A 12,943-nucleotide genomic window follows, 5' to 3' on the forward strand; every position below is an offset into this window, starting at 1 on the left:
TACAATTTTTAAAATAGGCTTTCTTACTTGTATTGATATTTATTTTGAAATTTACCATCCTACGTAAACATCAGTTTCCAAAGAATTGATTTAATTAATAAGCACATAATTCTATTTTTTATACACTTAATTTAGTAACATTTAAAAAGAAATGATTATATCTTTGTTTTAAAAGCTTTTTAAAATTAGTTTTTATTTGATATTATCTTATTACAGTGGTTAATTTTTATTCTATGAGTGCTTTTGGTGCACTCATACCATGCTTACCACACAGTGGGATTAAGTGATTTTCGGTGCTGCTAACATAAAATAGAAGCATGTAATGAATAACCTTTATAATGGAATTTTGGATTCTGATTACTTTATGAAAACTAATAGTAGATTATATGTAAAATTTTACTGTAACAGTAAAGAGAACATGGGTATAGTTCTTTTTTGCCCTCCAGGATCAACCTGTTTGAAATAATCTAGATTTGATGTTTATTTTGCCATCTTGTTTCTTGATTCTAAATGATACACACACACACACACACACACATACACACACACACACACACACATTTTTAAAGTTTTTTGTTTTTTTTTTTTTACAGTTACCTGCCATGGTTTGAAGTATATTACAAGCTTCTAAATACTCTGGCAGACTACTTGGCTAAGGAACTGGTAAGTCATGTTTTTTCCCCATTTTTTAAATTGTGGTAAAATACACCTAACATGATATTTACCATTTTAACTGTCTTTAAGTGTACAGTTCTGTACCATTATATAATTCACATTGTTCTGCAGTGATCAGTACCATCATCTTTACAACCTTTTTACTTCCCAAATTGAATCTCTCTACCCATTAAACAGCAACTTCCCATTCCTCCCTGCCCTTGCCAAGTCCCTGGCAACAACCATCATACTACTTTCTGTCTGTCTGCATGGGACCATGTGCCTCGTATAAGCAGAATGATACAGTATAGGTCCTTCTGTGACCGGCATATTTCACTTCATGTTTCAGAGTTCATCCATGTTGTAGTATATGTCAGAACTTCCTCCCTGTTTGAGGGTGAATAATATTCTGTTATTCACACACCACATTTTGTTTATTCATTCATATTTAGATGAACACTTGTGTTGCTTCCACCTTTCGGCTGTTGTGAACAAAGCGGCTACGAACGTGGGTGTACAAATAACTGTTTGAGTCCGTGTATTCTTTTGAGTATATTCCCAGAAGTAGAACTGCTGAATAACATGGTAATTCCGTGTTTAACTTTTTGGAGAACTGCCGTAACATTTTCCACAGTCAATTTACCTTCCCACGTGCAATGCACAGGGTTCCAGTTTCCCCATATCCTCCCCAGCAGTTATTTTTTGTTTTCGTTTTGTTTTGTTTTTATAGTGGCCATCCTAATGGGTGTGAAGTGGTATATGATTGTGGCTTTCATGTGCGTTTCCCTAAACATTAGCGAGATAGAGTCTTTTCATGTGCTTATTGGTCATTGTATATCTTCTCTGGAGAATTATTTATTCAAGTCCTTCGCCATTTTTTAATCGTGTCTTCATGTTGTTGTTGAGGAGTGGGAGTTATTTACATATTCAGATATTAATCCTTTTCAGATTTATGATTTGCAAATATTTTCTCCCATTCTGTGGGTTGTCTTTTTACTTTGTTGATAGTGTCCTTTGATGCACAAAAGTTTTTAACTTTCATGAAGTCCAATTTATCTGTTTTTGTCTTTTGTTGCTTTGTGCTTTTGGTGTCATATCAAGAAATAATTTTCAAATCCAATGTCATGCATGAAGCTTTCTTCTTTTCTTCTAAGAATTTTATAGCTTTAGCTCTTATATTTATCTTTACACCTTTATCCTTTTTTCTTAAAAATAAAAACAAAACAGAAACTGAAGTTTGCTTTGAATTAATGAACTTCTCTGGGATGATAGTTTGTATATTTTTCCCTTAATCATTCTTCCCTATTTTAAACAAGGACTAATTTACTAAGATATTAGCTATGCTATTTGATGCAATTTAATTCAAATAAAAGTTTTTTTTTTTTAAATCTGCAGTGATTGCCTGTTGCTTTCTAATTTTGAAATGTAGGGTATATTTTCTGGTCTCTGGCTATCTGCTTAAATTCTTACTTGATACTCCTCCACACTTGAGACTGTATTTTGTTTGGTCATCTGACATTGTGTTTTCTTTGCTTTTAGTTATAGCCTCAGTCTTTCTTTGAACTTTTTCCTTTATCTACACCTAGAATTTTGGTGTTCTTATATTCTTAGTTTTCTTTTCTCTTCTCTCTAGAAATTACTTATGGGCATCTTATACACATTCTTAGTTGTTAAGTACCACCATATTCTGATCTCTAAGAATGATCTTTCTGAAACCTGATTATATCATTTTACTGCTTGCTTATAATCCTCTCAGTGGTTCCTTTTTTTCCTTAGAATAAAATCTAAACATGTGTGCAGCTTGACATATTAGAAGCTTCATGATCTGGCATCTGATAGTCCTTCTTGGCTTATCTGCTCCCACTTTTCTACACACAATATACTACCCAATTATTTGGAGCCACTTAAAATTTCCTAGAACACTGGTAGAACACTCATCTTTTAAGATTCAGTGTAAATATCTTTAAAAACAGACCTAAACTCAATACAAATACTACTCCATATACTTTTTATTAAATAGAATTTAAATGTATTATTAATAAATTAAGACACTTCTTTTACTCTTCTAGTGAGCAATCTCCTAATTTGGCAATCAAATTTTATTATTATAACATAATAGCATGTTTTTAGTGTTTGTCAAAAGTCCAGGGTTTGTGTGCGTGTGCTGTGTGTGTAAACATTTCCATCTCTACACTTGATGTACTTCTGTGAAATATTCATTAGAAGGTCATTTTACACTTGAACAATTTTATATTTAAGCTATTCAGTCATTCATTTTCCTAAGAAAATAACTGGAAATAACAGTATTCAATTATTGCATCGAAAACTCAAAACCAGAATTCTACTTCATTATAGTTTCTTGTTCTTTGTGTTTTTGAGTAAACATGTGGAACCAGCATTAATTGTATTAGTTGTCCAACTTTTGAATATGTTACCTTCAGAAACTTAATACTTATACTTATCGTATGTCATATGCTCCCTGAGACCATACGTAGTACTGGAATATGTAAAAAAACATACCGTGGTTTCCTGAAGAGAGGAAGTGAGGGAGACTACATTTGTGTTCCTAATTAGAGGGAAAAAATATTATAAGTTCACAGTATTAATCAATAACTGGAAGTAAATCTATGAGTGTAAGAATTTTTCTTTCCATTGTTAATTCGGTGCCACAGGGTATTTAGATTGGAATTTAGATTCACAGTCAGTTATCCTTACCTGATCAGCATTAGGCAACTACAAAGGATTCTTAAAAGCTAGACGTTTAAAAAATTTGTTTCCATAAGGATTTTGTATACACAGAACGTCACTATCATCCAGAATATCCTGTGGTACATTTCACTGCTTAAATGGTCAAGTGATGAATGCTTTAGCGTCCTTCTTGTTAGGTCATTCTAAAGAGAATTTCAAATAGGCAGTTTTGTTTTTTTTTTTAATAGATCTTTATTGGAGTATAATTGCTTCACAATACTGTGTTAGTTTCTGTTGTACAACAGAGTGAATCATCTATATGCGTACATATGTCCCCATATCCCCCCCTTCTTGAGCCTCCCTCCCACCCTCCCTATCCCACCCCTCTAGGTGGTCACAAAGCACAGAGCTGACCTCCCTGTGCTATGCGGCTGCTTCCCATTAGCTATCTGTTTTACATTCGCAGACATAGAGAATGGACTTGAGGACACGGGGGAGAGAGGGAAGCTGGGGTGAAGTGAGAGTAGCATTGACATATATACACTAACGAAAATAGGCAGTTTTGAGTACACACTCTTGCAAGAATTTGTAGAGACCTGAATTATTAAGTTTTCATAGTCAAGTTATGAGAAATTGTGAGAAGTCATGTGTGTCTTGTATCCATATCCCTTAAAATGAATGATTAACTTCTTTGAACAACTGCCTTTACCTTTGGTTTATTCTCCCAACATAAACATTTTAAGAGAGAATAAAAATAACTATGTGTATGAGAAGCTACCTTCACGTATTTATTACTGGATTTGTATGTGTAATTCAGAAAAGTGAGCGTGCACATCAAGGTACATTATTACTGTACAAATCCCATAAAGTAGATGTGTGATATATTTCACGTCATCCCATTTAGCATGGGGCAAGTAGTAACTAAGAGCTACTTAGAAAAGAGCTACTTAGAAAAGAAGTATTTAGAATATTTGCATCTTGCATCAAAGTTGCATCTTAGTACAATAATCTTACTTAAATTGTACCTATTTCTTAAAAACTAGGTTTGTGATTTTAAAATTAAAATGGAAAATGCAAGCGTTCCTCTGCACTAAATAGTTGGCCAAGTTGTGAATGCAAAGGAAAAGTTCTTGAAGCAAATTAAAAGTACTACTTCAGTGAACACATGAATGGTAAGAATGCAAAACAGCCTTATTGCTGATATGGAGAAAGTTTTAGTGGTCTAGATAGAAGATCAAAGCAGCCACAACATTCCTTTAAGCCAAAGCCTCATCCCCAGCAAGGTCCTACCTCTCTTCAACTCTGCGAAGGCTGAGAGGGGCGAAGAGGCTGCAGAAGGAAAGACTGAAGCTGGCAGAGGTTGGTTTAATGAGGTTTAAGGAAAGAAGCCATCCCTTTAACATAAAGTGCAAGGTGAAGCAGCAAGTGCTGATGTAGAAGCTGCAGCAAGATCCAGGAGATCTCCTAAGATAATTAATGAAGGTGGCTGCACTAAACAACAGATATTCAGTGTAGAGGAAACAGCCTTCTGTTGGAAGAAGATGCAATCTAGGACTTTCATAGCTGGAGAGGAGAAGTCAGTGCCTACTTTTCAAAGCTTCAAAGGACAGGCTGACTCCTTAGGGGCTAGTGCAGCTGGTGACTTTAAGTTGAAGCCAATGCTCATTTATTATTCCAAAAATCCTAGGACCCTTAAGAATCATGCTGAATCTACTCTGCCTGTGCTCTATAAACGGAACAACAGAGCCTGGATGACAGCACATCTGTTTACAGCATGGTTTACCGAATATCTTAAACCCACTGTTGAGACCTACTGCTCAGAAAAAAATTCCTTTCAAAATATTACTGTTCATTGACAGTGCCTCTGGTCACCCAAGGGCTCTGATGGAAATGGACAACAAGATTATTTCTTCGCGCCTGCTAACACAACATCCATTCTTCAGTCTGTTGATCAAGGAGTAATTTTGACTTTTATTTATTATTATCATTATTTTAAATTTATGTTTATATTTATTGTATTTATCATTTTTAAATTTATTATTAAGTCTTATTTAAGAAATACGTTGCAGGAGACTGTAGCTGCCACGGATAGTGATTCCTCTGATGGATCTGGGCACAGTAAATTGAAAACCCTCTGGGAAAGAGTCACCATTTTAGATGCCATTAAGAACACTTTTGGTTCATGGGAAGAGGTAAAATATCAATATTCACTGGAGCTTGAATAAGTTGATTCCAACCCTATTGGATGACTTTGAGTTGGGGGGATTCAAGACTTGACTGGAGGAAGTAACTGCAGATGTGGTAGAAATACCAAGGAAATGAGAATTAGAAGTGGAGCCTGAAGATGTGACAATTGCTACAGTCTCATGATAGAACTTGAACAGAAGAAGAATCGCTTCTTTATGGATGAGCAAAGAAAGTGGCTTTTTGAGATGGAATCTACTCCTGGTGAAGGTGCCGTGACGATTGTTGAAATGACAACAAAGGATTCGGAATATAACATGAGCTTAGTTGACGAAGCAGCAGCAGGGTTTGAGACGATTGACTCCAATTTTGAAATAAGTTCTACTGTGAGTAAAATGCCATCAAACAGCATCGCAGACTGCCGATGAAAGGGAGAGTCAGTTGATGCAGCAAAGTTTATTGTCTTGTTTGAAGAAACTGCCACGGCGACCCCACCCTTCAGCACCCACCAGCCTCATCAGTCAGCAGCAATCAACCTCGAGGCAAACCCTCCACCAGTGAAAAGATTCTGACTTGCTGAAGGCCCAGATGATGGTTAGCATTGTTTAGTATGCTAAAACAGTATTTTAAATTAAGGTATGACGTTGTTTTTTTTAGACATAATGGTATTGCACATTTAATATACTACACTGTAGTGTAAACATAACTTTCATATGCACTAGGATACTGAAAAATGCATGAGACTCGCGTTATTGCTATATTTGCTTAATTGCGGTAGTCTGGAACTGAACCTCCCATATCTCCAGGGTCTGCCTGTATATAACACGTCTGGAGTAGGCACAGTGAACGATTTTGTCAAGTAGTTTTAATTGTATTTACTTAGTTCCTATTTCATTTATAAAATGTACTTTTTTTTTTTTTTAACTCTAGGAAGATGATTTGAATGAAACTCTCAAATCACTCTATAACCAGCCAGTACCAAAGGCAAACACTCCTGTCAATTTGAGTGTGGTAAGTATTGAGTCAGTAATTGATGTTTTGAGTCACAGCAGTTTAGAAACTCTGCTGAGTCACCCATGCTGCCTGCCATGAAGACTTTAATGCCTGTACTGACATTACTACATGGTGATATTGAGGCTTTCTGACATGCTTTAACTATCATAACATGATATGATAGATGTATACTTCGGTAGTTGTTAAATCACAGATTTTTAAATTATATGCTAAAAGTTACCAAATATCTGAGAATATTTTGATTGCAAGGAACATTGATTTTCAGGTAAAAATCTATCCATAATAAGGACATACACACCCACACCCACACAGGTGTACAATACCAAATACCCCTCATAAAATGAAAACAGTACATAATAAGTATTGAAAATGTACTATATAACCAACTATTGATAAAGATTCTGGGTTAAAAAACTCTTTCCCCATACTTCAATATATCTTTTAGTATAATCACCAAATACTGGAAATATGATTAAAGTTTCTCAAAGCAGTAAGGCTGTGGTGGTATAGATTATTTACCACTGAAACTTTTAATGAACTGTACTGTCTATAACTAAAATCACCCTAGTACTTTGGGAGGCTTTGTAAGTGTTCAAAATTAATAATCACAAAATATGAATGTTTTCGTTAATTTTCTTCATTAATTTGGCATATAATAGAATGTTAAAATTTACCTATGTTGATTTTGGTTCTTCCAAAATAACAATAAACTGTCCTAATTAAGGAAGGAAAATATATAATGATGCAAGAGAAATTGAAGGAGAAAGCAATTTGAAATGTATGTAATCGTGTTAATAGGTCTTTTGGTGGTTTTTTTATTTTTAACATCTTTATTGGAGTATAATTGCTTTACAATGTTGTGTTAGTTCCTGCTGTACAACAAAGTGAATCAGCTATACGTACACATATATCCCCATATCTCCTCCCTCTTGCGTCTCCCTCCCACTCTCCGTATCCCACCCCTCTAAGTGGTCACGAAGCACCGAGCTGATCTCCCTGTGCTATGCGGCTGCTTCCCACTAGCTATCTGTTTTACATTTGGTAGTGTATATATGTCCATGCCACTCTCTCACTTCGTCCCAGCTTACCCTTCTCCCCTCCCCGTGTCCTCAAGTCCATTCTCTACATCTGCGTCTTTATTCCTGTCCTGCCCCTAGGTCTGTCAGAATCTTTTTTTTTTTTTTAGATTCCACATATATGTGTTAGCGTATGGTATTTGCAAGATAAGGAAACTGTTAGCCTTATTTCCTTCTTTCTTTGGTAATAACTTTCTTCTTGCTTAGATTTCCCCCTGTAATTTTGTTTGATCATAATGTTCTCCTCTGTGGTTTCCTTCTTATATTTCTGGTGGCAGCAGCCTAGTCTGGGTGCTCATCACTTCAAGCAGTCCTTAGTCTACAGCCTCTCCTTCCAGTCCCTTCTAAAGGCTGTAAGATCAAATTTCCTTCAACTGTGTAAAGTCCCCTGATGAAAACCTTTAGTAGTCCCCCATTTTCGGTAGAATTTGTCCAAATTTTTGGCCTTTCAGGACCATCCACTTCTTAGCTTCAATCCAGCTTTTCACTTTTCTGTCTCAGTTTTTTTCCCCATGAATTGATTCTCTCCTCTGGTCACAGTTTTCTGTTCATCTTCTCAAGTGAACATTGTGCTTTCTTGGTTGTACAGCTTCCTCTAAAACCTCTTGTGGACTATGTATCTTTAGAACTAGCTCAGTTCCCACCTTTGCGAAATGTTCCCTTGTTGTTAACAGCATAATGTTCTCTGCCCCTTTATGTCTGAATCCTCTTTTGTTGCTTAATGCCAAAGTGGAAATAAATGTTATGTAGTCATTTAGAGAGTGGGGGCTGGAAAGCTAAGGATAACCTGGAATTTTTTTTTTTAGCGGTACGCGGGCCTCTCATTGTTGGGGCCTCTTCCGTTGCGGAGCACAGGCTCCAGACGCGCAGGCTCAGTGGCCGTGGCTCACGGGCCCAACCGCTCTGTGGCATGTGGGATCTTCCCAGACTGGGGCGCGAACCCGTGTCCCCTGCATTGGCAGGCGGACTCTCAACCACTGGGCCACCAGGGAAGCCCTAACCTGGAATTTTTAACCCAAATCGGGGAGTCATCTGCAGACATGGTTGTAGGAATAACTGAGCAATTTAAAGGGCAGAATGTAGAGAGGATAGAGCAGAGGGTAAGGTCTAATTGCCCGAAGAAGTTGTATGGAAGAAGAGAGTACATGGAGGGAGAGGACTGGAGGAAGGAGCAGTTAAGGAGAAACTCAGATTTGTATGACGTCATTGAAGCCGAAAGAATGCAGGTTCACAGTTAGTGGGAATGAAGTACAAAGGACAAGGAAAAATGCCCCGTAGAAGGAGGGAAAGCTCTGGATTTTCTGAAAATAAGTGTTTTTCTTTGGAAGAGTTGTATGTATGAAGTGATTCTAACACTTTGTTAAATGGTGAAGGAAACATACTGTAAGTGCTAAGATGATAGAGGCAGCTGTGGAGAGCTGAGAAATAAAAATGTATTCTCTAAATTTGACAGTATTATTTGTTCAGGAGTAACTAAATATCTTATAAAAATACATTTCAGAAATATTGGATATTGAAACACTTTACCTTTATTAATAAGAACTGTAAGTCAAAGATGTCTAGGCTTCTTAATACCCAAAGACGAGAAGATTTTGGTTTAAATCACAGTCACTAAATGTGTGATGTGAGGCAAAAAAGTTAATCTCTTTTGATGTTCCCTTTTATCCATTTGAGAAATTTAGTGAATCAGTTTTTGAGAAAGTTGTTTGGGGAATTTTGTGAAATGATATATTTAGATACACCACGAAAAGCTATTTGAATGTTAGTTGCTAGTAAGTTGACGTTTCATTTGATAAGGAGAGGATTTTTATTATATCTGAAATAATCTTGGTAAAGGAATTTGAGTGACTGTGTTGTATTTCTATGTCTGATGGTTATTTTTTTTTTTTGCGCGGTACGTGGGCCTCTCACTGCCGTGGCCTCTCCCGCTGCGGAGCACAGGCTCGGGACGCGCAGGCTCAGCGGCCATGGCTCACGGGCCCAGCCGCTCGGCGACATGTAGGATCCTTCCGGACCGGGGCACGAACCCGTGTCCCCTGCATTGGCAGGCGGACTCTCAACCACTGTGCCACCAGGGAAGGCCCACATATAAGCTTTTGAATCAGTAGTCTGTGATAGGTTTCAAATCTTGTTCACCTGTTCTCAATACAATATCTTAGGTATTGTTAAATCCAACTGGTTGATAAACCTTTATGTAAAGTCCACTTAGTAATTTCATTTGACTTCAATGATAGGTTATAAAGTCACGTGCCAGTGCTGTGCAGTTAATGAGCAGCAAAACTGGGATGAAAACACTTGTCTTCACCTACTAGTACAGTTTTAGTTTTGTGATGTCAGGTTAAAATTGATGGTCATAGGCATTTTTGTTCCTCCACAAGTGGAAAAGAAATTTTTGTTTGTTTGCAGAATTTGCATTATAAAAATATGACAAGGCTTGAGAAACTGCTGTGATTTTCTTAAAATTTCGTATTTCATTAATATTCCATCACATGAGTTTTTCAAGACTTGACATTATAACCACTAGAATATCACAGAGATTTTATGAAATGTTAATATCTAATGTAAATGCTTATTTTGAAAGTACATTTCAAAGCCATTAAATATCCACAGAATTCTGTACTCTCAGTCAAGAATTAAAGTGCTTCAAGATTTTTCTAGCAAGAACTAGCAAATCAGCATTTAAAACATTTGTAATGAATGCTATTCAAATGTTTTCAGCAGATAATGTGGCTACATGGGTTTGTCTCAAATACACAGCAAATTGTTGTGTAAATTTCTCCCATGAAAGTAAAGTACTCATTTTGTCTCTTATGTATTGTAAGAACCAAGAGATATTTATTGCCAGTGAGCAAGTTCTGAAAGATCAGCCCTCCCTAGCACAGGTGAGTTCAAAGGACATTGGCCTCTGAAAATCACTGTTAAATTGGGAAGTTAATTACTTCTTTCACTATGTCTTTAAGATTCACTCTAGTCCTTTGGGAAGTGGTAAATTTGCTTCTTTTAAGAAAATTAATCATTCAGATTATATTTTCTGTTTATACTATCTTTTAAAGCATAGCTTTATGAAATACAGTGCTATTAAAAATCCATCCAAATACAAATAGCTAATAAGAGACCAAATCCATGCTTACCCTCGTGGCAGTGGTGGTGATGTCAAAGTGGGCTCACTACATGGGTGTCTGTCACATGTTTTGTCCAGGGTCTCAGGACCTTGTTCTTCCACCCTGCAAGTCACACATTGTGACGGTGCCAACTAGCCTTGCTCTGACTAGTTCAGTGGTGCTCAGTATTGGCTAGAATGGTTTTTTGCCCCCAAATCTTTAATTATAAGACAATATTAAATAGGTCCTTATGTGAGATAGTAAAATGATTTTGGAGATTAATATGAACAGAAAATAAAATGATTTTGGTGATTGACTTGTACTCTGATTCTGGGTGGTAAAATTTGGGAACATTCTGTGAAACGTGGAGGTGTGTACAGTATGCTTTTTGTGTAAATATGTGTGTGAACTGCTGTATTGCTTTGAATATATAGAAGCTAATTAACATTTGTTTAGCGGGTGTATAAAAGTCATATTTTGGGTTAATTATCTTTTAAGAAGTTTTAAATATTAAAAAATTATTTTTTATTTCTGCTTTCTAAATAATATAGTGGCTGATATGTACCAGAGAAATTTATGGGGACTTAACTGTAGGACCTCAAAAATCTCAATAGATTTTGATATATTCTTGGGTAAACAAGCCTTATTTTTCCAGGTTCCCTAAACCAAATGTGTTAAAATTATCTATCTATCTATTTTTCAGTAATTTGCTTTTTTTGTCTTGATAAACTTTTTCTAGGATTTTTTTTCAATTTTAAAATGAAATATTTTTAACCAACACTTAAACTTTTTGTATGAGGAAGTTACTGTTAAATCTCATATAAACCTGCTATCTCATTTAAGAATCTCTCAAATTCAGCAAACCCTGAGCATCAGTCCTTGGTATTTATTTAGTTGATATGTTTTAAAAATTTTAATCTCAAAGTATACGTAATGCTACCAAATTTTAATTCTCCTTTTCTTATGTGATTTATTTCTGTTGATTAGCATTCCTACTTCATTGCCCCTGATGTAACTGGACTCCCAACAATACCGGAGAGTGTAAGTTTTCTATGTTTTTATTCTACTGATATTATGAAATTTATTTATCTTGGTCTCACTGTTTAAGGATTTATTTGTAGAGAAATAGAAAGCATTGTAACTCTCTGTGAGAAAAAATGAAAAAATAAAGAATAATGTTGTTATCTCTTTTTCTTCTTTATGTATCTGCTACTTTACCTCCTCCTTAATATCTGGTTGTAGATAAGACAAATTATATGAGAAAAACGATTTCTACCATTTGAGATAGTTCAGTAGGATAGTCTGTGTTCAGTTAGGTCCTGAGCTCCCCGGATCAGGCAGAAGAGAGGTCTCAGGAGATGACTCCTGTTGGCAGGGAATGAACACGTGCAATGGGAAATATTTTCATGCAAATAGTTACTTTAGTGAAATGACCATAGTATTTAGATTCCTTCTTTGTATATATTTTTTTTTTTTTTTCAAATTTTAGATGTTCTCTACTTGATTTCCTGATTTTTAATATAAGAAATACATGTTTTGTAAGGCTTGAAGGATACTACAAGAAATTATTTAATTGCTACATTTCACATTTATTTAGAGTCCTGATTGTAGCCTTACTAGAAATATTTTCAGTGTTTTAGTAGTTATTACAAATTAAAATTCTGTAGAAAAGCTTACATGGATAAATGGAATTGACAAGTACACTTTGGGATGCTGTGTGAAAAGGAAGTATTTCCTTTCATAATTTTTTTCAGCTTTGTTTTGGAAAGATAAAATAAATTAGTAGAAATAATTCAATCAAAGTGAAGGAAACATCAACTTAAAGAGTATGTATTATTTTCCTCAGAACTCTATTGTGCTTCCACAAACGTTGTTGAACCTACTGAGTGTTTGGTTCCAAAAGCACGTGGGTTATAAGTGAACGAACAAAGTCCAAGAAGACAATTGTCAATTTCCTAATTTCGAACCAAGACTTCCAGTGGTGTTTTTGGTACAGATGAGTCCACCTAACTCCTGTGAGAGACTGCGTTCAGCCGCTCTTCACGTGGGCCTGGGATAGACCATCAAATCAACAGGTCACATCCCAGGCTCTCAAGTCTTGTGCGAGTCCACCGTGGGCTGCGGGTGTCTGTTAGGTTTCCTAGAGGCTGACTCACCGCCTTGACTTACGCACGCCTGCCCCTCACATAAGGGTTGTTAATACAAGTCAGTCTCTTGCTTTAGCCT

General features: G+C 36.0%; 1 protein-coding gene across 1 annotated transcript in view; it reads left to right on the plus strand.

Moving 5' to 3' along the window:
* Positions 1 to 12,943, plus strand: part of DENND1B (DENN domain containing 1B) — a 256,026-nt gene that overhangs the window by 114,998 nt on the left and 128,085 nt on the right. The window contains exons 7-10 of the mRNA XM_024732230.1: positions 594 to 663; positions 6,457 to 6,537; positions 10,439 to 10,498; positions 11,705 to 11,758. Of these exons, the coding sequence (XP_024587998.1) occupies positions 594 to 663; positions 6,457 to 6,537; positions 10,439 to 10,498; positions 11,705 to 11,758 (265 nt within the window). The remainder of the gene's footprint in view (positions 1 to 593; positions 664 to 6,456; positions 6,538 to 10,438; positions 10,499 to 11,704; positions 11,759 to 12,943) is intronic.

This window comes from Neophocaena asiaeorientalis, unplaced genomic scaffold (genome assembly GCF_003031525.2).
Source record: "Neophocaena asiaeorientalis asiaeorientalis breed wild unplaced genomic scaffold, Neophocaena_asiaeorientalis_V1.1 scaffold896, whole genome shotgun sequence".
Lineage (NCBI taxonomy): Eukaryota > Metazoa > Chordata > Mammalia > Artiodactyla > Phocoenidae > Neophocaena > Neophocaena asiaeorientalis.